Source organism: Jatropha curcas, chromosome 3 (genome assembly GCF_041381405.1).
Source record: "Jatropha curcas cultivar XTBG-Jc1 chromosome 3, XTBG_Jcur_1.0, whole genome shotgun sequence".
NCBI classification, from domain to species: Eukaryota; Viridiplantae; Streptophyta; class Magnoliopsida; order Malpighiales; family Euphorbiaceae; genus Jatropha; species Jatropha curcas.
The window spans coordinates 25,964,912-25,990,613 of record NC_143153.1 but is presented as its reverse complement, the minus strand read 5'-3'; the positions used below and the strand labels follow the sequence as shown (position 1 = coordinate 25,990,613).

The 25,702-nt window shown below is 32.6% G+C and overlaps 3 protein-coding genes across 8 annotated transcripts; 2 read left to right on the top strand and 1 right to left on the bottom strand.

The window, feature by feature from the left end:
• Positions 1-1,442: 1,442 nt before the first annotated feature.
• LOC105636541 (uncharacterized) lies at positions 1,443-4,597 on the top strand. Of its 3 annotated transcripts, none has more exons than XM_012219836.4 (10): positions 1,443-1,643; positions 2,335-2,430; positions 2,604-2,678; positions 2,782-2,850; positions 2,967-3,043; positions 3,186-3,274; positions 3,371-3,500; positions 3,976-4,066; positions 4,169-4,234; positions 4,383-4,597. In XM_012219836.4, the coding sequence occupies exons 1-10, from the start codon at positions 1,515-1,517 to the stop codon at positions 4,500-4,502; spliced, it is 942 nt and encodes a 313-aa protein (XP_012075226.1). In that variant the 5' UTR covers positions 1,443-1,514; the 3' UTR covers positions 4,503-4,597. The 3 variants fall into 3 exon arrangements, with proteins under 3 accessions (XP_012075226.1, XP_012075227.1, XP_089575019.1); XM_012219837.3 differs by having other exon boundaries at positions 1,502-1,643; positions 2,335-2,498; XM_089718893.1 differs by having other exon boundaries at positions 1,508-1,643; positions 2,339-2,498.
• A 448-nt stretch (positions 4,598-5,045) lies between these two features.
• On the top strand, positions 5,046-8,365 carry SKIP6 (SKP1 interacting partner 6). 3 transcript variants are annotated; one of them, XM_012219840.4, is made up of 2 exons: positions 5,046-6,330; positions 7,885-8,365. In XM_012219840.4, the coding sequence occupies exon 1, from the start codon at positions 5,200-5,202 to the stop codon at positions 6,307-6,309; it is 1,110 nt and encodes a 369-aa protein (XP_012075230.1). In that variant the 5' UTR covers positions 5,046-5,199; the 3' UTR covers positions 6,310-6,330; positions 7,885-8,365. The 3 variants fall into 3 exon arrangements, with proteins under 3 accessions (XP_012075230.1, XP_020535948.1, XP_012075229.1); XM_020680289.3 differs by lacking the exon at positions 7,885-8,365 and adding an exon at positions 6,518-7,517; XM_012219839.4 differs by having other exon boundaries at positions 5,050-6,330; positions 7,530-8,365.
• A 297-nt stretch (positions 8,366-8,662) lies between these two features.
• SK1 (shikimate kinase 1) lies at positions 8,663-13,695 on the bottom strand. Of its 2 annotated transcripts, none has more exons than XM_012219841.4 (11): positions 13,524-13,695; positions 13,098-13,419; positions 12,382-12,440; positions 12,130-12,184; positions 11,972-12,044; positions 11,547-11,634; positions 11,267-11,349; positions 11,026-11,155; positions 10,847-10,925; positions 9,191-9,255; positions 8,663-9,067 (listed from the first exon to the last, which is right to left on the bottom strand). In XM_012219841.4, exons 2-11 carry the CDS (start codon positions 13,318-13,320, stop codon positions 8,999-9,001), a joined length of 924 nt encoding a protein of 307 aa, XP_012075231.1. In that variant the 5' UTR covers positions 13,321-13,419; positions 13,524-13,695; the 3' UTR covers positions 8,663-8,998. The 2 variants fall into 2 exon arrangements, with proteins under 2 accessions (XP_012075231.1, XP_089575020.1); XM_089718894.1 differs by having other exon boundaries at positions 12,382-12,434; positions 13,524-13,682.
• Between the last annotated feature and the right edge of the window lie 12,007 nt (positions 13,696-25,702).

Here is a 25,702-nt window from a genome sequence, read left to right as displayed (position 1 = left end):
ATAGTTGTTGCATTGCTTGTTGCGGTGTAATCGAATTAAATCAAGTCGAAATAAAATTTGGGGTGAATATTTGATTCAATTAAATCGAATCAAACTGAATTTTTTCTAATTGAAAGAATTAATTTTGAAAATGCAGTAATTGAATTGACTAAATAAGCATGAATAATTAAATCAAACTAATTCAATTCTATAGATAGACAATCAAATCCAACTGAAATAATCAAATTTAAAATTATTACCTTCCTAACAATGCTTAACAAATTGAATCAAACTAATTTATCTGTCAACTTTTCCCCTATCACCCCTAAAAAATCAAATTCTGAGAAATGAATTTTTTTTTTTAATTGTAAACTGAAAATTGAAAATTTTGGGATAAGTTTATGTTCAAAAATTCATAATTCATATTTCAATTTTTTGTGAAGAAAATAAAACTGAAATAAAAAAAATTGATTTTTATTTTATAATTAACCAAATTGAACTGCTTTTACTGAATAGTCCAATAGAACAACTAAATATGTTGATTTGATATGATTTTTCAGTTAGAACCCAATTTTCAAGTAGCATTCTTTTCAAGTCGATTAAGTTGTTCCTTAATAGGAAGTTTTTCATGTTTGTAGGACTTGTTAGCCAAGGAGGCATTTTCTGAACCTCAAGGTTTGCAGATTTTACAGGATCTTATTCTTGAGCTAAAGCATCGTTTAGATGCAGTAGATGTTGGGGACAATGTGCTTTTATGGAATTTTTTTATAAAAGAATTCAAAAATCAAATTATAAAAGAAGTAATTTTCCCTTTATGAACAATGTGCCTGAAAAAAGGAAAATCGATTTTGAACTGGCTAGTTCCTACGTTAATTCTAACTCACTTTAAACCTTTTTTTACTGCCAAACCCAATTTTGGTCAGACTGAAAACTAAAACTCCCTAATCAATTTAAGACTAATTAATTTCTATTAAGGTCCTCTTTGGCGGCAACAACACTATCCTTCCTTAATATTCATAGTGTTCCTTGACTTGTATTTATACAAACTTTTTTTTAATAGTTATTAATTTTTGCAGAACAGACCTAAACCAATTTTGATTGGATTTGTATTCAAACCATACTATGGTTAAGTTTACTTAAAGGTGTGAGTTTAAATTTCATTCTGAAAAAAGTGGAGGAAAAAAATTTATTTAGACAGGACATATAATTTTATTTATAGATCAAATAAATAAAATTAAACATTCTTTAAAAAATGTTTCGACTTTTTTTCCTGTACTTGTGTACGGTAAAAACCGTTAATTTGGTTGATTTAGTACATAAGTGGACATGATCAGGTTTAATTTTTGGAAAAGAGTACTTTTATTTTTTTAAAATAATTTTTTTGAATTCTTATTTTTAAAATTTTGCAAAAACAACGTGTATGAAACTGATCCGCGCGCGCCAACCCAAATCTTATCCATTTTGGAGCTTTACATAATACAACAATGGTAAAATAGAACATAAACGGGTAACTTTAGAAGTTAGAACAACTGAAAATGCTGAGTTTGATTTCTTCTCTTTCAAATCCTTCATTTTACCGTTGTAACCATCAAAATTTTCGAATCCAAGCGTCTTCTGCTGCTCCTCGTGTGGATCTCAACACCCTTCAATCTGCTCTTGATAAGGTTTTTGTTCCTTCCCGAATCCCTACTTCTTTCTATTTCTTTTATATATAGATTATATTAATTTCTTCCTGTTCATTTAAATTCAACAATACTGTAATGGGCTTCAATGAGGGGGCTTAAATTGAAATTAAGGTTTTCCTTTTTGAGGTCAAGAAAATTTGTTTCCTTTTGCTACATCAGGAATTTGGTTGTTCTTGGAATAAATGAAGATGGAATTTATTTAATTTTTGTAAATAGATTTTCATGTTTGAATAAATGTAGAAATAAGTTTGCATAATTAACATTACTACCTTGTGCTTGGAATTCGTTAGCTTTATTTGCTTGTATCCTGGATAAATTAAGAATCCATTTGCAAATTTTATTTATTTTGGTAGATTTTGGTCTGATTTTGAAAGTTTAGAATTTCAAAAATGAATTTATTCATGGCAAACACCAGAATTGTCGGATTTCAAATTAATTTATAGATAGTATTAAGGGAGTTAAATTATTTATAATTTCCAAGGGCCATAGAACTGGTTTAAAATGTGTGGTAAGTGATTGAAGCCAAATCAAATTCTAATTTCCATTTGGTTTACTTATTGTCAATGCTGTTCACATATCAGCATTTGGTATATCTCTTACCTGAACATGCCTATAATATTCTCCTCGTTGATGTATTATAGCATTAACAATTATTTATTTTTTGGGGCAGAAAGATAGTAATGCTGTTAAAGAGGCACTTGATCAACTAAAAGAAGATGGTTGGGCTCAGAGATGGAGTTCTCAGCCCTATGTTTCTCGTCGTACGGTCAGTACGTCTCCATTACAAGCATCAAGTTCTGGGATAGTACAACAATTACAAACCCATGCATACATGTACAAAAATTATTAATGATTTATTTTTTTTCCTTTTGATCAATGATTTTCATTTACTCATTTATTTAAAAAACTTGTGTTTATTCTCTAAATCTTATGTGCCAGACATCTGTCCGCGAACTAACAACTCTAGGAATAAAAAATGCAGAAAACCTGGCAATTCCAAGTGTTAGAAATGATGTAAGTGTTATTCTACTACTATAAACTAGATTAAATAGGCTTAAACATTTGTATCAAACTATGGTTTCATATATAGTTAAGTTAATATCTTTGAGTAATACAGGCAGCTTTTCTTTTCACAGTGGTGGGAACAACAGGATTTTTGGGAGTCCTTGCAGGCCAGCTTCCTGGGGTAAGCCTTAAGCAATTTTCTTCTCTTCCCAGTTACTCGGCATGCTCACCTGTTTATATTGTATTTATTTGTAATCTGAGTAACACTGACATTTTTAATTCAATCATGGGTTACAGGATTGGGGATTCTTTGTACCTTATTTGATTGGAAGCATTTCTCTAATAGTCTTGGCTGTGGGCAGCATTTCTCCTGGGTAAGATTTAGCTATATAGAAATTAGTAAGTCTTTTAGTCCAATGATATTAGTATTTCAGTCTGTTTTATGTTTCATTAAATTATAGTTTTGGTTTGGCAGAGAACTCATGTCTGCTACCTGTTATCTGTTATATATTATAGGCTTCTTCAAGCAGCAATTAGTGGCTTTTCATCGGTTTTTCCTGATTATCAAGACAGAATAGCTAGACATGAAGCAGCTCATTTTCTGAGTATTCCCCCTTCATTTGCTACATTTACTGTATAAGGATCGATGGATTCTTGATTGAATTACTACTTGGTTGTTATAAAGCTCCTTCGTGTTTCAGTTGCCTATTTGCTTGGCCTTCCCATATTGGATTACTCGCTAGATATTGGGAAAGAGCACGTCAATCTCATTGATCAAAGGCTTGAAAAATTGATATACAGTGGACAGCTTGATGCCAAAGAACTAGACAGGTGCCTCTTTGTAAACCTTGACTTCCATAATCATAACTTAGTATTTTTTTTTTTTTTTTTCTTTTGTATCAACAAACTGTTCCTTATTTGTATCAAAGTAATTCTGGAAACTAATTTTCTGCAAGACAATACAAAGGTGCAGGAAGATAACTCTGTATCATACCTAGTAAATAAAAACACACACAGTTTCTTATAATTTTTAGAAGTTTTAGTTACTAAATTTAATTATATTTTAAATAAGCCTGCTTCAGTATAATCTGAAAAGCTATGTGCAGATGCATGAACTTAAGTCACTTTGGTAGCATAAACAACAGACAATACAACTAGAGAACTATTTGGTGGAAGAAAGTTTAAGAAATTTTACATTTCTAGCAAATTACCTAATTTTACAAACCAGCTATGTTTCTTATGAATATTTGCTTGAATAATTTAGAATCTCTGAGATTAAAACCTATATGGTAATTTGTTTTCTTAGATTGGCTGTTGTAGCGATGGCTGGACTAGCTGCAGAGGGCCTGCAGTATGACAAAGTCATTGGTCAATCTGCTGATCTTTTCAGTCTCCAGGTATACAAAATTGCACCTCAGCAGAAGTCAAATTTTTTTTTTTTTTCTTTTTTCTTTTTAGAAAAGAGAGATGACCAAATGCATATTTTACCTATTGTGCAGAGATTTATAAATAGGAGCAAACCACAACTTAGCAAAGATCAGCAACAAAATCTCACTAGATGGGCTGTAAGTAAATCGCTCGTATAACTGCCATTGCCATTTCTATAGCAGATTTCGGGCTAAAATTATGAGTGATCCTATTGGTTCAATGGATGAAATTTTTTGCAATATGGTTTTAATGATAAAATTCTGATTCTGAGAGAAATTAATGCAGGTGCTGTTCGCTGGATCACTCGTCAAAAATAACAAGCTTCTTCATGAAGCACTAATGAAAGCGATGTTAAGCAAGGCGAATGTGTTAGAATGCATAGAAGCGATTGAGAAAGCTGCATAATTCTGTAACTAGAAGAATTTTCCTTTTCCTTTACACTTGATTATTATTCTTAACTTAATTTATGAAAAATTTAGAAAAATAGAATCTTTATCCAACTTAAGCCTCATTTCCTAGTGTTTCTGCACTGTTCTAACTTTCACTAGGTATTCATACATAAATGCAAACAGTGAATGTTGTAGATGCTAGAACATTGATCTGTTTTCCATTGTCTATAACATAAACAGTCCTCACGGCAATAAATATTTCATCAATTTGTTAGATTGAAAGGAGAGCTACCCTTGTTATATAGCTCTCAATGACCCCAGTCAGTGACCTCCCAATGAATAGAAGAAAACAAATAATTGAAAAAAGAACAATAAATAAATATAAGATGTAAAAAGAAAAAAAAAAGTAAAGTAAATAAATATATATATTAATATATATTGCTATAAAAATAGTATATATTATAAGAGCAAAGTATATGGATGTAAAAACAAAAAATGAATACAAATTATCCAAAATAAATATAAAATTGTCTTTAGTTCTCTAATTCTTTCCCCATTTTTTTCTTTCTATGTAAAAATTTTAAAACAGTTTGGTTTCAGTGAGCCCCAACCAACAATCCCACTAAACAAACGACCTCTCGTTAGCTCTCAGCTACTACCGAACACCAAGTTATCTATAGCAATTTCTGGCATAAACGCCTAGAAATTCAATCATGTCCGCCACCACTTCCGCTTCTCAAGAACCGGCGCCAATCCTAATCCCCTCTCTCCCAAACGACATCGCTTTGAATATACTAGCCCGATTACCTCGGTCTCACCACCCACTGCTTTCATTAGTCTCCAAACCTTTCCGTTCTGTCTTCTCCTCCGCTCTCTTTTATACCACTCGCTCTCTTCTTCTCTGCTCCCAACCATTTCTCTATGTATCCATTCGCATCCCCACCACAAGCTCCCTACACTGGTTCACACTCTTTCAGAACTCTCCTAACCCAAGAAAGCCCCCAAATTTCTTAGTCCCTCTCCCACCTACTCCTTCTCCGTTACTCGGCTCCGCCCTCGTCGCCGTCGGCCCTAAGATCTATGTCATTGGCGGTTGCCTTAAGGATATCCCATCCTCACACGTATGGACACTCGACTGCCGGTTCCACTCGTGGGAATCCTTTCCCAATATGAGTATTTCCCGTGAATTCGCCGCTGCCGGCGTGGTGGATGGGAAAATTTACGTCATCGGTGGGTGTGTGGTTGATACGTGGGCCCGATCGAAGAACTGGGCGGAAGTTTTTGATCCAAAGATTCGAACTTGGGAATCAGTGGATAGTTCGAGAGAGAATATATTGCGAGAGAAATGGATGCACGCTAGTGCTGTTGTAGATGGTAGGTTCTATGCAATGGCGGATAGAAATGGGGTTGTGTATGAGCCTGCAACTAAGAAATGGGAGAGTGTTGGGGGTGAATTAGATTTGGGATGGAGAGGTAGAGCATGTGTTGTGGATGGGGTTTTGTACTGTTATAATTTCTTGGGGAAAATTAGGGGTTTTGATATGAAAAAGGGATTTTGGAAGGAACTGAGAGGAGTGGAAAAGGAGTTGCCAAGGTTTTTGGCTGGAGCAACAATGGCAAATGTAGGGGGAATGCTGATGGTGGTTTGGGAAAAGACAGGAAATGGAAATGGAAATGGGAAGGAAATGGAGATTTGGTGCGCGGAAATTGAGGTGGAGAAGAATGTAAAAGAGGAATTATGGGGTAAAGTCAAGTGGTGTGATGTTGTTCATAAGGTTCCTATTGGGTCTTCCATTGTTCATTGCTTGGCGGTTACACTTTGAAGATTTACTGGACTAAGTTAGGTATGTTTTTGGTTATTGCTTATTGTTGTTTACTTTTTTTTTTTTTTTTTTGTTAGGTTTAATTGCGTGGCTTTTGCAATTTCAATTTTTCTTTGATCGTGATTTATTTGCTTGTGTTTGTGCTAAATGGGAAATGCCTTTTTTGGTTATGTTTTATGCTGATTGCATGTATATGAGCGGGCTTCAGTGGATTTTGTAAATTATTTTCTCTAGTAGAAACTGCTGCCTCGGCTGAATGTTAATGACAAGGTATTTAGAATTCAAATGTCAACACTGAAAATTCCATGCCTAAGTGCAGAGGGTGTAAAAATGTTTGACTTGTATTGAGGGAGAGGAAATGGACTTTGTTATTGGCAAGCATAGCATAAATTGACGCATGTTTAAGTTGAGATTTTGAAGAAAAAACGATCAGATATCCTAATCTGTGAGCCGGTTTTATATTTCTCATAGTATGCAGAAGGCTTAAACTCTGTTTGGAAAAGTGAAAAATAGGGAGGAAGTAAAATAACTAAGCCCTTGTTTGGTATTCTTGAATTCCACATAATTTTGTCGATTTCTTTTGGAATTTCATGTTTTTATGTTTCGTTTAAATGTAAATGTTCATCTAGTCATATAAGGTGGACAGGAAAACAAGGAGAGAATGTAAATTTTGCTTTGTTCAGGAGAATGGAGAAAAGAAATCTTATTTTTCTTTCCAAGTTTTGTCCAATTTGGAGAAAATATAAGAAAGGATGACTTGTACCTGAGCTGAAAATAATTTTCTTTTTCTTCCTATCCAAACGAAAAGACAGAAAATAAGTGCCTTTTAAAGTTTTCTTACACTTATTTTTTTTTCTTTATTTTCTTTCCTCCCTCTTTTATTTTTCCAACCGAGTTGTTAGTCTTTATCAGCGGATCACCTGAGATCCCAATAATGTGTTCTGAGCCTCTTCAAGCAAGTCCTATTAAATTTTATAACCCCAATCATATTCTTTTACCGTTTCATGCAATTACTGACACCCACCTGGGAATATAATGATGTTGAAATAATCTCTTTATCTATATAAAATATTCTGTTTCCACATCAATTAACCTATTTTAGTTTTGAAAATCTAGAAAGCCTTTCACCTGTAGTTGTGTTGCTTTGTTAATTCTATTGCTGTCTTAAGTCTTAACTTATCCTCGCAACATTGATTCTGATAAGTGAAAACGTGATATAGGCTAAAATTGCCTTCCCTCCCATATTTCCCCTGGAGGATGTTAAGATCCAGTCTCCACAAGCGAGCCATGAAGAAGTTTAAGCCTGATATCCATATTCCAGTCTTATGCTGGTAGATGATCAGCAGACTACTAAGAGTATTCTGAGGTTCTAATGATGCTTTTTGATATTCAGGGAAGTTGACTTGGCATCAATTTGGGTAGAGAAATAATACAGGTTACAAAGTAATGCTCCTTTTGTACATTTCAACTGTGTAATTAGCATCCGTTTGTGGTCATTTATTTTTACATTTGTGGTTTATGATAAAGAAGTGAGCAAATTGGCAAGGTGTTTATAGAGAATTATTTGGTTTGTAGTTCATTGGAGTCTGTACTCGTAAAAAGAAGAAGAGAAGAAAAATATTGTAAATACCCATGTTGATGCTTATTCGACACATCTTTCCTGCTTGCTTATAATAAAGCCTAGGAAATCCAAGTCGTAGGTTCGACAGGCAATTGGTAAATAAATTTTAGTATGAAGTTCATAGCAAGAGCCAGAAGCAAGGGTGCCTTGACAGAATTATCTTCTGGATCCAGGTTTTGTTGTCTACACTGGCAAATAATGTCTTTTTTCACCAGACAAGTCTTCGATGGAAGTGCATGTGTCTATTGCCGTGTAAAAGTTTGTGGTTGAAGATTTGGCAAAACCTGAAGTCAATACTGAAAAATTCTAAGCTAATATCAAATAGATGTGGGTTTCTGATTGCAAACTTTTAGTGTCATTACCCTCCTTGCAAGATGAGGCTTGTTTTTTACATTTCAATGGAGTGTTCATATGCATTTTAGACTCTGACTCAAATTTTTGTTTTCATTATTTGAAAATACACTTACAAGTTAGGATAAAAAAATTATTTCCTTCACAACAAATTGTAAAATATAAATAATTTAAAAACTACAGCAAATTACAGATACACAAATAAAAGGTATAATGTTATTAAGTACAAAATAATTTATCCAATAGCTATTTTCTACGTTTCAAAGAAGAATTAACAAAAGAATTGCATCAAAAACCTGTTCAAATTCAACCAGGTTCTGGTCGCTTATATCATAACTTTGTTATGATGATCAAAGAAGTGAAATAATCATATTTACAACATTTGAACTGTGGAAGAGCAACATTTAAGCAAGAAAAATGACGCTGGACATTGTTCTACTCAGGTTATTGCTTATTGTCAAAAATCAACTTGGCATAACAAGCCTTTTAACATTTGTAACTCAACAAATGATACAGATCAACTTTCACTTCACTGTATATACAAATTACGATTTCAGTATTGAACTTACACATCTCTTGCATTCCAGATGATAAATCAAGACAGATAAATGCACGTTTGACCCCATGCCACATTCCGCTGATAAAATTAGAAACCCGGCATAAGCTGCAGCTCTGCTCAAATAGGAAGCAAATCACTAAGCACCAGAACCAGGCTTTTTAGGCTAAATTCGGATTATAGGCAATGCCCTCCTCTTCCTCTAGGAAATTCCCAATTTGTTCCAGAGCCTGGAAATATGTTCAAATCTAATCAGTTAACCGACCATTATGCCAACAGAAGGGCACCACAACTACTTAAGCATAAGCTAAGTTTTGAGTGCATGAAAATACATATGGACATGGAGAAGATACCTCAATTGCAATTGCAGTTGGTGAGATACTAGAAACATCTCTATATCCTAGTTTTGCAGCAATATCTGTGCATCAGAAACATTTTTCCTTGAGATCTAAATAACAATGAATAGTTCAAAATTCTCAAAAGCACGCAAAACAGTGTTGCCAAAAGTGCTAGGCGCCCGCTCACTCGAGGAATTCCAGATGATTTGGAACTAGGGTGGCCACGGTCACAGTTTGGAACCCAACGGTTACGATTTTGGTTTCGGTTCCTCAACGATTCTAAAACCGACGGTTCCAGCTGATTCTCCGACCGATTTTCCGACGAATCACATAATTATAAAATAAAAATTGGAAACATTTTTTTAAAAAATTTAAAATTTAAAAGTTTGTGAAATAAATTGACAATAATTTGGACAAATAATTGGAGATTAGACTTTGGAGAAATTGTTTTGTAATATTTTGGACAACAATTTATAAATGAAAATTGGAGAAATTGTAGAGTAGAGAATAATATAGAGTAGAGATAATTTTGTGTGAGGGATGGTAAATAGAAAGAGGTATTTATAATAAATCCAAAAAATCAATTTTCCACAAATACTCTTAAAACTAGCCGTTATATAAAGTCATTTATAATTGTTAGGAGGGTTAATTTGGGGATTTCACATAAATAATTAAAAAAAATAAAAAAAAGCTGCTGCAACCGATGGAACTGCCGATTAAAGCTGTTTGAAATAAAATTTTAATTTTAATTGGAACCGCTAGTTTCAAACCCTTCCGGCTGGTCTTGGAATTGCCGGTCCACGGTTCCAAACATGGTGGAATCAGAACTGGATCGTAGACCACCACTTCCGATTCTGGTTTCCATCGGTTCCAAACCAACAGTTCCGGTTTTAGTTTCCACCGGTTCCAAAAACCGGGAAATGGCCACCCTTGCTTAGAACTTTGAATTTTGAAATTCTAGACGGGTTCCAAAAGGCATAAGATAATTTAGAATGGTCTAACTTTCAATTTCACCTCCAACTTTTCAAATAGTTCTAATTTCACTCTAAATCGACTTTTGTACCCTAAGCACCCTCAACTTATCAGCCTAATTGCAATTACACCCTAATTTGCTTTTAAAGTGTAATTACACCCCCCAAAAATGAATTACAACAAGTTCAATCTGTTGCAATTACACTCTAAAAATAAATTAAGGTCGGAATTTTGATTAAAACAATATAAAAAATGGACTCCATGTCCAAGTATTTAAATAATAAAGAATAAAATCAAACCCAAGTATTTACATCAAAAATAAAAAATAAATAAAGATTGAATATTTAATTTTAAAATTGAACCAATTTTAAGATGCAAAAATAATGAATTGGGTATTAATTCAAATTAGAATGCAATTGCAACTAGATTGATAAGTTGAGGGTGCCTAGGGGTATAAAAGTCGATTTAGAATGAAATTGCAACTACTCAGAAAGTTCGAGATGAAATTAAAAGTTAGGCCATTTAGAATTCTCCAGCTACACCTTTTGCACCTAGGCAGCACCTGGTTGAAGGTGCCACGCATAGAGGTTTCCCAGGCACCTACTCCTCGCCTAGCGAGCGCCTGGTGACAACACCGACACAAAATAACAAAAAATACATAATGGATGAAAAATGAAATAAATATCCAGGCATACGTACTTTCCAGAGAAACCCTTGTATTGGCATTTGCATAAAATTCACCTCTTTCTTCAAGAAGAGCAGACAAGCGCCTGAAAGCCTGCAGTTAATGTTTAATTAATAAGTGTAAGAAATGAATCTATTTTCAGTCATGACCCACCATATCATGCCTAAATAACAGTTCAGTTAATAGAACCTACCTTTGTGTATGCATCGCCAGATTCATGATTCAAAAGGGGGCGAGATTCAGTTCCAACAGCTGCAATTCTCTGTGCCAAGGCTTCCAAAGGCACATCCAACCAGACACTAATTCCCTTCCGCATGTGTTGCCTGATGCACCGAACAAAAGGAATACTGGTTTACTAACCACATAGGCAGAGAAACGAGAAACCAAATAAATAGAGATAATAATTTAACTATTCAAATTATTCACTATTTTACCAGTTAATAGGCCGGACAACTGCACCTCCACCAGTAGAAACAACAACATGATGCATCATAGACAACTTCTTTAACACTTCAGTCTGAAAGGCAAAAGATTAAAATCATTAAGCTTTCGATGCCAGGGAAGCAGAAAAACATCTGCATAATTATATACATGGTGATTGAATTGGAAATGACTGCTCAAGCAATTATTATATGGTTAATTCTCAAGTATGAAAATAGCAGTTTCACATGGCACATTGCAACAATAACAACCCAAACTATTTTCATCAATCACCTCTTTATTTCTGAAGTAGCCCTCTCCATAGAGCTTAAAGATTTCAGCTACCGAAATTCCTTGAACTTCCTCCTCAATCAATGTGTCACTAAAGCAACCACAAAACATAGAACATTATACATGTTATTTGGCAGAAATAGAGCAGCAGTCAAATGGATAATCTAAATTGTAGGAGACTGCAAGTCAAATGCCAATACAAATTCCAATGAACAAAATTTCAAGAAGAATTTCAACATGTTGTAACCAGATCAAATCCCATGGTTAGTAGAATCCAATCCAATTAATCCAAGATTTGTAGTTCTTAATTTGCATAATTTCTGGAAAGATATTATTTGTTTGGTTTCTGAAGCATATTCTTTTCATTCCTTTTATCACTTTTTTCTACTCTTAGAAGCAAAAACAAGCAGCAGTAAACAGATACCAACCAGTCACAGAATGAATAAGCAAGTACTTGTGAAAGAACCTTGCCCACAGTCGTTTTTCCAGAGCCCATCATTCCTGTATTTCACACTTATTTAGTTACTCCTAGATTAATCAAATTATTTTCCAACAAAGCAAAGTAAAGTTAGAGAAAGTAACTGACCTACAAGGTATATACAGCGTCCATTGATATAGGGCCCAACCTCTTGTGATTTATGCTGCAAATTTTATTAATATCTATTAAGATACTTGAACAAAGCTTTCTTACTTGGCTGACCACTGAACTAGATATTATAACTCCAAAATTCAAATTCCATACAGAAAAGTCAAAATATCACTATAGCGAAACAAAAGGAGTTATTGTTATTAGATTCATAATCCCAACTTATTAAGTATTTAAAACATGAGATCAGACCTTCAAGATAAGAGATTCATCAGAAGAAACAGGCAAACTTCCAGATTCCAATACTGATGCTAAAAAAGAAAAGGTCAAAATAAACTGTTAATATGCAAAAAGCATAAAGGAAAACTTTAGGAGAGAAGAGAGAGCACTTATATTGTTAAGAAATAACAACCTCATCCATGATTTTACATAACAAACATCTGGTTTCATATGCCTATTATTCTATAAACATGAACCGCGTATTAAGGTCAAAGATTCAAGAAACAATTGAGAAAAACTTCCCATCAACATGAAATCAAATACTCCACACAGAATATATAGAATAGCATTTATCGTGTCATCATTCCCACCCCCACACTTTATAATTAATAGAACTGCAATCCAAAACCAATGAAATCCATAACTAGTGAAATCCTATACCAACTTTCCAATTGTAACAGATTTCTCAAATTCAAATAAAATGATAGGATCGCCATTTTCTTTTCCTTTTTTTTCAAATTTCTCAAATTTAATAAAAAAAATCATGTATTTTTCCTATTCAACTTCAAACAACCAAAACTCTATTGGAACAGCTAATAATTCTCTACAAGAAACAGCTTATTCAGGCTACCAACATAAAAACCAAGTCCTAAAGTTAAAAAATCTCCCATAAATAGTTCTTGTTTTTTTCAAAAAAATAAAAAATAAATCCAATATAAAGAGCTTAAATTGTTATTCTGGCTGGCTACCTGGAAAATTCTGATAAGAACATGAAACTTTAAAAGAGACCGATCCATGCCGATTTTTATTTGTTGTGGACTGAATATCAGCCGAAAAACCCACTTGCAGCCTCTGCTTTTCCTTTAACTTCCTTGACAACCTCAATGAACCGGTAGGTAGTTTCGGCGTGACCCGGCCACAATCAATCCACGTGGAAGATAATTGCATTCGTCCCACGAATTTCACATCCATCTCTCTCTCAACAAGGGGGAAAAAAAGCAATTTTCACCAAAACTTAATCAAAGATTTCAGTTTTAACCAAATATTTGAATACCCATATAGCTATAGTTTCTGCAGAGACAAAAAGGGATAATTAAAGAATCGATTAATCAATAAATGAAGCAACGAAAAGGATTCAATCAACAAAATGTAATGTTAGTGGTATTTTAGCATACCAGAAAAACATCTTTAACCCAAAAGAAAATGACTATTCAAGGAGACAAGAATTGAAGCAACAAAGAAAACAAGTTTCGCTCTCTCGTTGATGTGAATTGATTGATTTATAAACCGGCGGGTTGGTTTCTGGTAGGAGTAGGAGAGACCGTATGTCTAGAAATACTCTTCCTCTACTCGTCAAAAAATAAAATAAAATAACCTACTAATACTGCATATCAGCCGTTAATTTAATTGAAGCTGTGTTAATGTTGCAGTAAAAAGGAAAAAACTATCTACTTTACCTATTAACAAATTTAATTACCATAACCGATGAAAAATATGGAATATTAAAGAAAAAAAAAAGAAAAAGTAATACTTATTTCTTCCATTTTGTGGTACAATAAGTTTAATATTTTTCTATGATTATTAAAGAATAATTAAATTATTTAAATTATATAATATATTTTTAATTTATTAAATTATCTCTTATTTCATCTAATCACTATAATTTCAATAATTTTTGCTTTTTATTTTTAACTAATCAATAATTTTTTAATTTTAATTTTACTAGAGTTTCAAAATTTTAAACTATCTACTTCCTCTCTCTATCTATATTATTTGGAATATTTAAATATACTTGATATTTTTATTTTTCTCATTTTAAATTTTATATTCCACATTCATATTTGATTTTTCAGTTTCAATTGAGAGAATGCATAATTTTATCTTTCTAAGTATAAAGCATTTTAATACCATCATGTTTATGTTATTTCAATTTTATATATTTTATTATTATTTTATATTTATCAAAAAGTACAATTAATTTTATAGAATGACTTAGAAGTTGAATGGAATTATAATATCGAAATTAAATATTATAATTTTAAAATTATCCTTACGGTAATTTTTAATATTTCATAATTACTTAATGAAAAAAACTAACAGACCTTATATTGCGTAGAATATAATTTTAAAAATTGAAATTTTTATTATCTATTTATTTAAAATTGAGGGACAACATAGTAATTATTATATTTATGAAAGAGAAAGACTAATGTCTAGTGCTTACACAAAATGGATAAGACTTGAGGTGGAGGTGGATGTTACAATGCAGCCAGGGCAGCCAATGGCTTAAAGGGAATTTTTAATTATACAAAAAAGGAGGTGAATCAATCGATCAATATAAATATATATATATATATACATATGCAGACATCTTCACTTTAGAAAGTATCAAGTGAAATTGTCATGTAATGTATGAAAGATTAGAAAAGCTATAGTGTCGTGTAGAATTAGAAAAATTAAGTTATGCCACATAAGATTTCAAAATGCTTTAATTTGTAATAAATGCAAGACATAAATGTTAAGACATAATAATGAATAATATAGTAAGAAATAATAATAATTTAACTTAATAAAAGATTAAATAAATAATTAGCACAAAAATAATCATTTCAAATCATAAATTTTTATTTGATTATATAAATAAATAAAATTAAATAGAATATTTTATTTTATAAGTATTATTATTATTTTATATATTTTTCAAAAATGGTTTATTATCATAATTACAATTCATAAAATTTTTAACTATATTTATTAAATTAAATTTAAACATTGCAAATTTTAAAGTTATTTATCTGCAAATCAATTTAATAAAGATTGAGATATAAAAATTATAATTAAATATTAAAATTTAATATTTTATTAAATTATCTATACATAGCACAAATATATAACCATATAACCAAATAGAATTGCCTCTTTTAATTTTCTATTAGTTGTAATTAATTTATATAAATAATTATCACAATCAATATATAATAAATGATTATTTATTATCAATATATTTATCAACATTTGAAATTATTGATAATACAAATTTGACTAAACAGAGGATTAAATATTTTGATTTCAATTCAAGTCATTTAAAATTAATTTAAATAAATATTTTGCACAATAAAGTGCTTAGTAAATGTAATGAATGATATGATATATATATCAACATTTGAAATATAGTTTTTAAATAACTATAGTTAAAATATATTTTTCACAATCAGAGTTTTGTAATACATTTTATTTTTTTAAAATTTTTAAATTGCAATTCACTAAATAGTTTTAAAGTTGAAACATTTATAATATAGTTTAGATTAGTTGAATTTATTTGCATTTTCAAAAAGGATTAGCTGAATTTAACTGTGATTTGAATAATATATAAAAAAATTTCAAATATAGATTTGAAACAAATATAATTGAAAAAAAAAAACTCATCACAATTAGTGTTTTATACTAAAAATGCATCTAATATTTGTTTTAAATATACTTTAACGAGAAAGAAAAAAAATACATATTCTAGATAAATAGAATAATAAATTCGAATAAAATTATATAATATATTATAATAATAAGAAATCATTAATAATATTATAATTGAAAAAATTTAAAATTAATAAAAAATTATATATTGAAACTATGCATAGCATGGTATAACGCTACTATATTAAATTAGAAGAAAACAGGATTGGTGAGTAGGTGACACGTGATTGTTTGCGAGTTTAGAAAGGACCGGTGCCAATTTTCGGTTGGTGGGCTCCAATCAAAAACAGACACGTTTTCTTTTCGTTCTTGATCTCATTCAAAGTGGACACCCTATTAAACGTCAGCCGACTGTCAAAATGAAAAATAAACTCATGTTTTAAAAAGAACTTTCTTAAAAAACAAAAAGTAGAGTAAGGGACAATAATATTTTTAGTATGAAATATTATTGCATACTAAATAAAAAGTAAAATTTTTCATTTTGAGGTCCGAATAAAAAATATATCAATTGAGTGCTCGATTTTTTTAAAACCGAAATTGAATGTATATAGCAGCAGTGAACCTTGAATCAAATTATTGGGAAAGCTAACTGGAAGGGACAATTTGAGTTTGTAATGTAGCTAGTTTATATATATATATATATATATATATATATATATATATATATATATATATATATATTAAAGGTTCAAAGTTTTAAAAAGTTTGGAGGACTCGTATGTAATTTTTGAATGATTAAATTTAAAAAAAAAATGGATAAAAAAGAGTTTGGGAGTTGTGATTTCTCCTGGTTAAGTTAAGGGTATAAATAAAATGAGCTGTTTCAAGCGTGACTCACATAAAATCTCTTTTAATAAGCTTGTCGAGGTGAGTTCGAGCTTAACTTATTATTTCGCGAGTTAATTTTATCGAACTTAAGCCAACTTGCAGGTCAATTTTATCGAGCTGATGAAATAGCTCAATAAGCTAAACTTAATCAAATCTACATTAAAACAACGGTATTTTGGTTTAATGGATTTCAAGCTCAAATATATCTTTAGAGGTTGAGCTTTACTTGTGAAGGTTCACCATGTATATGTGGGATCCAATTTTAGGCAATTGACATGATATAAATGAGTTTTTAAATCAATATGACACCGACTCTATATGAACATGATATTACATTTTCATTATTTTCATATCAATATGCTTTTACTTCAAACATTATATTTTAAAAATCAATTAGGAAGAAATGTTTCAAACGTTGAATTTTAAAAATATATCCTTTACACGGTAGACTGATTCATGATTGGCCGATAGAATCAACTTCGGTCCAATCTGGTTTGGAAACTATATCTGTTACTCACACACACACACACAACTTATTCATCACTTCATTGTCCTTTTAACTTTATCCACTCATTCAACAAGAAAGAAGTCTATCTATATAGACAAACACACACAAATTCGAACATATCTATAATCCACGAGAAGGAAGAAGCAATATTGAATTAAAGTGTTGGCAAATGTATATATTGTAGTAAATGATTTATTATATATAGTTTCTTTTAGGGAAAATAATTATTTTGTTTCTGATGTTTGCCATAATTATTTAAGTAGTTTCCGACATTTATACAAATATTTATAACGTCCCTGAGGTTCACTTCCTTCATATTAATTGGTCATTCTGTCCCTTTCCTCTAAAATACCTAAAACTCAAATTTTCATTATCTTCCTCAACCCAACGCGGTCTTTATTGCCACCACCGTATCTCTGTCAACCATCATCTTCATAACTAGATCAACACTAAAACTAAAACCCGACACGTTTTTAGATAAATAGAATTTTCACCATCATATTTGTTTTAAGTATACTTTAATCAGAAGAAAAAAAATACATATTTTAGATAAATAGAATAATAAATTCGAATAAAATTATACAATATATTATACATAGCATGGTATAACGCTACTATATTAAATTAGAAGAAAACAGGATTGGTGAGTAGGTGACACGTGATTGTCTGCGAGTGTAGAAAGGACCGGTGCCAATTTCCAGTCCGGGTGGTGGGATCCAATCAAAAACAGACACGTTTTCTTTTAGTTGATGATCTCATACAAAGTGGACACCCTATCAAACGTCAGCCCACTGTCAAAATTAAAAATAAACTCATGTTGCAAAAAGAACTTTCTTAAAAAACAGAAAGTAGGGACAATAATAATTTTAGTATGAAATTTTCAAAATTTTCCATTTTGAGGCCCCAATAAAAAGTAATATCAATTAAGTACTCAATTTTTTTTTAAATCGAAATTGAATGTATATAGCAGTAGTGAACCTTGAATCAAATTATTATGAAAGCTAACTGGAAGGGACAATTTGAGTTTGCAATGTAGCTAGTTTATATATATATATATATATATATATATATATATATATATATATATATATAGACACTTTAAAGATTAAAAGTTTTAAAAAGTTTGGACGACTGATATGTAATTTTTGAATGATGAAATTAAAAAAAAAAAAGAGTTTGGGAGTCGTGACTCCTCCTAGTTAAGGGTATAAATAAAATGAGCTGCTTCAAACGTGACTCACATAAAATCTCTTTTAATAAGCTTATCGAGTTGAGTTTGAGTTTAACTCATTAGTTCACGAGTCAATTTTATCGAACTTGAACCAACTCGCAAATCAATTTTATCGAGCTGATGAAATAGCTCAATAAGCTAAACTTAATCAAACCTACATTAAAACAATGTTATTTTAGTTTAATAGATTTCAAGCTCAAATATATATTTAGAGGTTGAGCTTTACTCAACTCGATTCATTTACATTTGTAGTGCCTAATTCTTGTGAAGGTTCACCATGTATATGTGGGACCCAATTTTAGGCAACGTACATGACATAAATGAGTTTTTACATCAATAAGACACGGACTCTATATGACCATGATATTACATTTTCATTGATTTCATACCAATATGCTTTTACTTCAAACATTATATTTTAAAAATCAATTAGGTGGTGATCTGGTTATGAAAATGATGGTTGATAGAGACACGGTGGTGGCAATGAAGACCACGTTGGATTGAGAAAAATGGTGAAAATTTGAGTTTTAGGTATTTTAGAGAAAATGGATTGACAATAATGTAAATGAAAACTTGTAAAGAATAATTTCATCTTTTCTTGTCAAAATTAATGAAAAAATGTATTTTTTTGACGGAAGGACCAATGAATATGACGGAAGTGAACCTCATGGACGTTATAAATATTTGTATAAATATCGAGAACTACTTAAATAATTACGAAAAACCTCAGGGACGAAATAATTATTTTTTTAAAGGATAATTTCTTCTTTTTCTCTCAAAATTAACGAAAAAAGTGTATTTTTTTTTTACGGAATGACCAATTAATATGACGAAAGTGAACCTCAAGGACGTTATAAATATTCATATAAATGTCGCGGACTACTTAAATAATTATGGCAAACCTCAGGGATGAAATAATTATTTTCCCTTTCTTTTATTCATAGATAGCTAGTTTAATTTAAGTGAAGTTTTTAAATTTTCTTTTAGTCTATAAATATTTATCATAGTTTGTGGTAAATAATGTGCTCTTAAATTTTTTTTTATTTGCAGATTATTATTATTTTTAACTCTCATTGGTACTTGAAAATTGATTAGATAATACTTGTGATAGTTGCACCAAAACTACTAGATGATTTGCCATTTGATTATTTAAATATTTATTACATTGAAACCATTCCTTCAACTTATTGGTTCTTATCAAAATAATTATTCTTTTAATTAGTTAATTTTTACTAAAATAAAATATAACAATAATTTTTGATATTTTTAAATGATAAAATTTATGAATTAAAAATATGAGATATTTTTAAATGTTTTGTTTTTAAAATTAATTAAAAATGTTATTATTTTATTTTGATAAAAATTGGGCCATTTTGATAATTTGATGCAAAGTTGGAGAACTAACTATTAAAAAAATTAATTTTTGAGTAAAATATTGACGGTGGTAAAATTTAGAGGACAAATTAAATATTATGCGTTATTTAACCTCTAATTTCACCCCTAAATATGAATATTGAGAAGTGGAGGATGAGAAGCCACGTGTGAGATTAATACGGACTAGAGATATTGGACTACTCGCCAAAATTAGTTGTTAATTATTCTAATAGTTGTTAGATATTTAATTAAATTTAATTAATGACGTTTCGTCAAATGTTAAAAAAAATAACGTTTTATAATATGCTCCCTAAAAATTAGAATAAATGATATACAAATGTATTTTTATTTGAAAACAAATGATATAATAAACAATCTAAACTAATTTAAATTGTTTTGATTCAACTTTGGTTCAATTATTATATAATTACTGAATCAAAAATCAAACATTAGTTAAGCTTTTATTAGTTAACGGTTGGGAGTTGCTATTTTCAATTAATGATGAATTATAACAAACACAATGTAAATGAATTTTAAAAAATTAGATAATTTCAGTATTATGTCTTTCAAAATACTTAACTTTTTCATGTCATATAATCAATTAATTTTGTAGATAATAAAAATTATATTTATAAATTTATTCTTATATTTTTCATTAAAAAAAAAACTTACAGCATATTAAACTTTACGACGGAGGATGTATACCCTAAACTTATCAGTTAAATAAAATTTTCATTTTTAGTACTATTTTATCAGAAAGTATATATTCTAATGAATTTCATTTATTAATAATAATAACAAATAAATGAAAAGTGGTAGGTTTATGAAGCATCTGATGTTGACTTGGTACCTACCAGTTTTCCCGTATGTTAAAGTTATTATTTAATTTTTTTTTTTTTTAAATCCTCCAACCACCCACCCTCGAAGTAGGAATCTACCAAACCCTTGAGCTCTTGTCGTATGGATGAAAAATAAAGCAGGAAAATAAGGTTTTTTTTTTTTTTTTTTTTTTTTTTAATTGTTTGACAAAAAGGGACAAAAAAAAGTGGAAAAGATTATCGAACAGTGAAGTAAACAATTGCATGTATTCAACATTAATCTACTCAAAAAATTTTTGAGAGTTCTATATAAGGGTCTAAAAATTAATAAAAATAACAATAATAAAACGTTAATCTCTTAGTAATTTTGAGTCCGAACCTTAAATATGAAATTTCTTTAAACATTAAAAAAATAGCATTTTATCTCCTTTACGACACGTTCGATACAAATATTTTAATGGATATATTGTTTTAAACAAAGAGCACTTTACTCGGACGTTGTTGTTTCATTTTATTCCACTTGTGCTATCTACACCTTTTTGTCAAATATTTTAATCTTATTCAATATTATGATTACACATATATCTTTTTTTTGACATTTGAATTATGATTTATATTATTAATGAAAGAAATGAGCGATACAATTGGGAGCATCATCCCAAATTTGAAAGCAAGCCTCACTGGGAACTGATTTAGCCAACACATGAGCTATATCATTTGCTTGTCTTCTAATCCAAGCCAAGGAGACACTAGGCAATTGGACTAATAGTAGTTTACATTCAGAAATGACAACGCCAAACTCAGACCAGTCGTTTGCAGAACTTTTCATAGCATGATAAACTTGCAGACAGTCAGTCTCAACCTGAATCGTCAGATTAGGATGACCGGAAAGCACCCATGATAATACTTTTCTTAGTGCCTGAGCTTCTGCTACTGCTGGAGAAGAACAGCCTTGTAGTGATGACGTTGCTGCTGATACGAACCCGCCATGGCAGTTTGAGATTACAGCACCAACAGCTCCATGGCCGACAGAGGGGAGAAGAGCGGCATCAAAGTTTATTTTAAAAGTACCAGTAGGTGGCGGGAACCATTGACTACCTCCAGAGGTACCTATGTCGGTATCCGAACCTGACAGCTTCAGCTGGGCTTTCTTCCAAGATGCCAATATTCTTCTAGCTCGAGTAACCACATGATAAGGTCCTTCTTCCACTTGATTCCATTTTAGTTCATTACGGCTCAGCCAAACACTCCACAGACACATAATAAAACTCTCTAAAAATTCGCTCTCCCATACCTTGTGTAAATATTCGAACATCTGTAAGAAATTTGAAAAATTTCCAATATGAAGTTCAACACCAAAAAACTGCCAACAAAATCTTGCTTTTGGACACTCAACAAGGGCATGAGCTAACGTTTCAGCAGCACCACAGTAGTCGCATCCTGTGTCAATTTCCATTCCCCTTCTTTCCAAACTTGTTTTAACTGGCAGAATGTCTCGACAGCACCTCCAGAGGAAATGCCTCACCTTCGGCGGAATTTTAAGGGACCAAAGAGATTTCCAAAAGCTGGACCGCAAGTCATCTTCAACATCCACATATTGAGATGCTACTACTTTGTATCCCGATTTCACCGAATATATCCCTGAGTCTGTCCAGTGCCATATGAGAGTGTCGTCCTGAATATTTGTAGCCAAAGGAATAGAAGTGATAAGTTCAGCAACTGAAGGATTGAAAAGACCATGTATCAGAGGTAAATTCCAGGCGCGTTCCCCTTGTGTCAAGATAAGGTCCGAAACCTTTATATGCTCAAAACCAGGAAGAATAGGCAAGTTAACTCGAAACTGGTTATCTCGTAATAGCCACGGCTCAGACCAGACATTTACTAACTGACCATCTCCGATCCGCCACCGAAAACCTGAACAGATAGCATCCTTAGCTGCACAAATCCCTCTCCAGACAAAGCTTGGATTACGGCCAACGCCTGCACCAAGAAAGTTCCCACCTGGGAAATATTTAGATTTGAAAGAGCGGTAAAGGAGAGAATTTGTATTGTGTAAGAGTCGCCAACAGTGTTTTCCTAACATGGCTAGATTGAAACTGCGCAAATGTCTGAAACCCAAACCTCCTTCTTCCCTCGCTGCACACAGCCTTTCCCAACTCAACCATCTCATCTTCCCTCCCCACCAATAAGAATTCATTAATCTCTGTAACTCTAGTAAGAGGGATACCGGTATAAGAAAAGCACTCATACAGAATGAAGGAATAGCTTGTGCTATAGACTTTATTAACACCTCTTTGCCTGCTTTCGATAGAAGTTTCTGGTTCCAACCGCTAACCAACTTCCTCACTCGATCCTTCAAAAAAGAAAAGATACGCCTCTTTTCCCGACCAACTAACGAGGGCAAGCCCAGGTACCTTCCGTGGTTCAAAGGAGCAAGTACACCAAAAACTCCTGTCACGGCATCCTTATCCACTGCCGAAGTGTTAGAGCTGAAAAAAATGCCGGATTTTTGCCAATTTACCTCTTGACCCGAAGCTGCTTCATAAGTAACTAGGATATTTTTTATCTCTAGAGCTTGAATTCGTGATGCCTCGAAAAAGAACAAACTATCATCTGCAAACAACAAGTGAGATAACCGGGGCGCAGCTCTCGAGACTCTACAGCCAGTGAGGCGACCTTCATTTTCAGACTTACTAAACAGCTTTGACAGTCCTTCAGCACAGAGTATAAATAAGTAGGGAGATAATGGACAACCTTGTCTCAACCCACGTTCTGGAATAATCGGGCCAATCTCATCCCCGTTCACTCCAACCCAGTATTTAACAGAGGAGACACACGTCATGATCAAGTCCACCCAACGCTCGTGAAAACCCAAACCCTGCATAACAGCTCGTAGATAGCACCAGTTTACTCTGTCATAGGCTTTAGAGATATCAACTTTCAGTGTGGAAGCTCCTCGCTGACCGGTCATTCGTGTTTTCATAGAGTGGATTAACTCAAAAGCAACTAACACATTATCTGAAATCAACCGGCCCGGGACAAAAGCTGACTGAGATGGTGAGATAAGATTAGGTAGGATGGTCTTCAGCCTGTTTGCCAGAATCTTAGCAAACACTTTGTAAACTACGTTGCAAAGAGAAATAGGTCGAAAGTCCTTCACTGCCTCTGGGTCTTCTATTTTTGGAATTAGCACAATTAAGGTATCGTTGAGATTATCCGGAAAGACACCTGAATTAAACCAGTCTCGACAACCCTGAACAACATCATGATCCACAATATCCCAGAATCTCTGATAGAATCTAGGATTTAGACCATCTATTCCGGGGCTTTTATCCGCGTGCATCTGTTTCACTACCAATTTAACCTCGTCCACAGAAATATCTCTAAGAAGCATAAAGTTTTCATTATCCGAAACCAGAGGAGAGAATAAACCCACAACAGGACTTAAGTCAGCATTCCCTGCCTTAAATAGATTAACAAAGTAGTCACTCACCATACCTGTCAACATAGTGCTATTGCTTATCCACTCGCCATTAGCATCCTTCAACCGAAATATCTGCTTTGATTTCTTCCGTTTTTTAGCAGTGGCATGGAAGTACCGAGAGTTCATATCCCCTGATTGCAGCCAATGAGATTTCGCTCTTTGGGACCAGAAGATCTCTTCACGGTACAGAACATCATCAAGCTTACGCTGCACACCTTCAAATTGTTCAATATTACCGTTGATCCGAAGATTCTCAAGTTGCACTGTCAATTGCTTTGCATCCTGCCTAAACCGAAGCTTTAGTCTCCTACCCCAGCTCTGTAGATGTTGTCCACAAACCTTTATCTTCCGCGTTACATCAACACCATCATTATTGGCCCAACTCTCTCTAACCACAGAATCCACATCAGACTCCTCTAGCCAAAATTCTCGAATCGAAAACGTTGGGGCCTAAAATTTCTGACTCTAGGGGAAGTATGAATGAGAAGAGGGGAGTGATCAGACTTACTTGAGACTAGGTTCTGGACCTGATAATTAGCAAAATGATTCTGCCAAATAATATTTCCCAAAGCTCTGTCCAATCTTTCCTCTACCCGATTTTGACCTCTGCCGTGAGCCCAAGTAAAAGGATACCCCGACATTCCCAAGTCAATCAGACCACAATCAGCCACAGTATCTGAGAAACCCTGTAGTAAGTATGGAGGATGAGGATTACGCCCTTTCTTTTCTTCAGCGAACATTAGGTCATTAAAGTCGCCACAAATTAACCAAGGGAGATTTTCCAACCTAGCTAAAGATCGGAGGACATTCCATGAAATTTGCCTACGATGTCTTTCCGGCATGCCATAAAAACCAGTGAGGCGCCAAGTAAAACCTGCAGCTTCCGTAATTTTCATATCAATAAAATGCGAAGAATAACGCAGAATTTCTAAATTAACCTGAGAATTCCACAAGATTGCTAAGCCACCGCTGCGTCCCACAGCATCCACAGCAAAGCAGGAATCATAATGAAGTCTACAACGGAGCTGCTCAATTTTATTCAAAGCAACTAAAGTTTCAGACAGAAAGGTGACCGTTGGTTTATAGCATCGAATAAGATCATTAAGAGCATTAACTGCTCGAGTGTGACCAAGTCCTCGGCAGTTCCAACAAAGAATATTCATGATTCCTCCTGAACTTTCACAAGAAAGAAACTAGTTGACATAGCTGCGCACATGCAATTGCAAGAAAATCAACATGCATAGCGCAAGAGAGATTAACCATCCCAGGTGATAAGTTACTCAACGAGACCCATAATTACATCCTGTTCAAAATCGAGAATCCAACAACCCCAATCTAGAAAGTTGCAGTAATACCCACAAACAACAATTCTTCTTTGTATCTGTGCTCATTTTAATTGTTCATTGTGATCGGTTTGCAGCGCATCCAGGGTTGTAGTCAAGATGGAGACACAAACAATCTTGAGATGGCGAGAGCAAAATTGATGTTCTGTTTTTTTCTTTTTTTTTTTTTTTTTTTTTTTTTTTTTTTTTTTGTAGGATGAGGTGGAGGTGGAAGGGAGGAAGAAACCGAGGGGGTGATTTAGGCTGACTTGGTTCTGTTTATGGTGAAAGTTATGCATTTGGAGGAGGCGAAGGTTT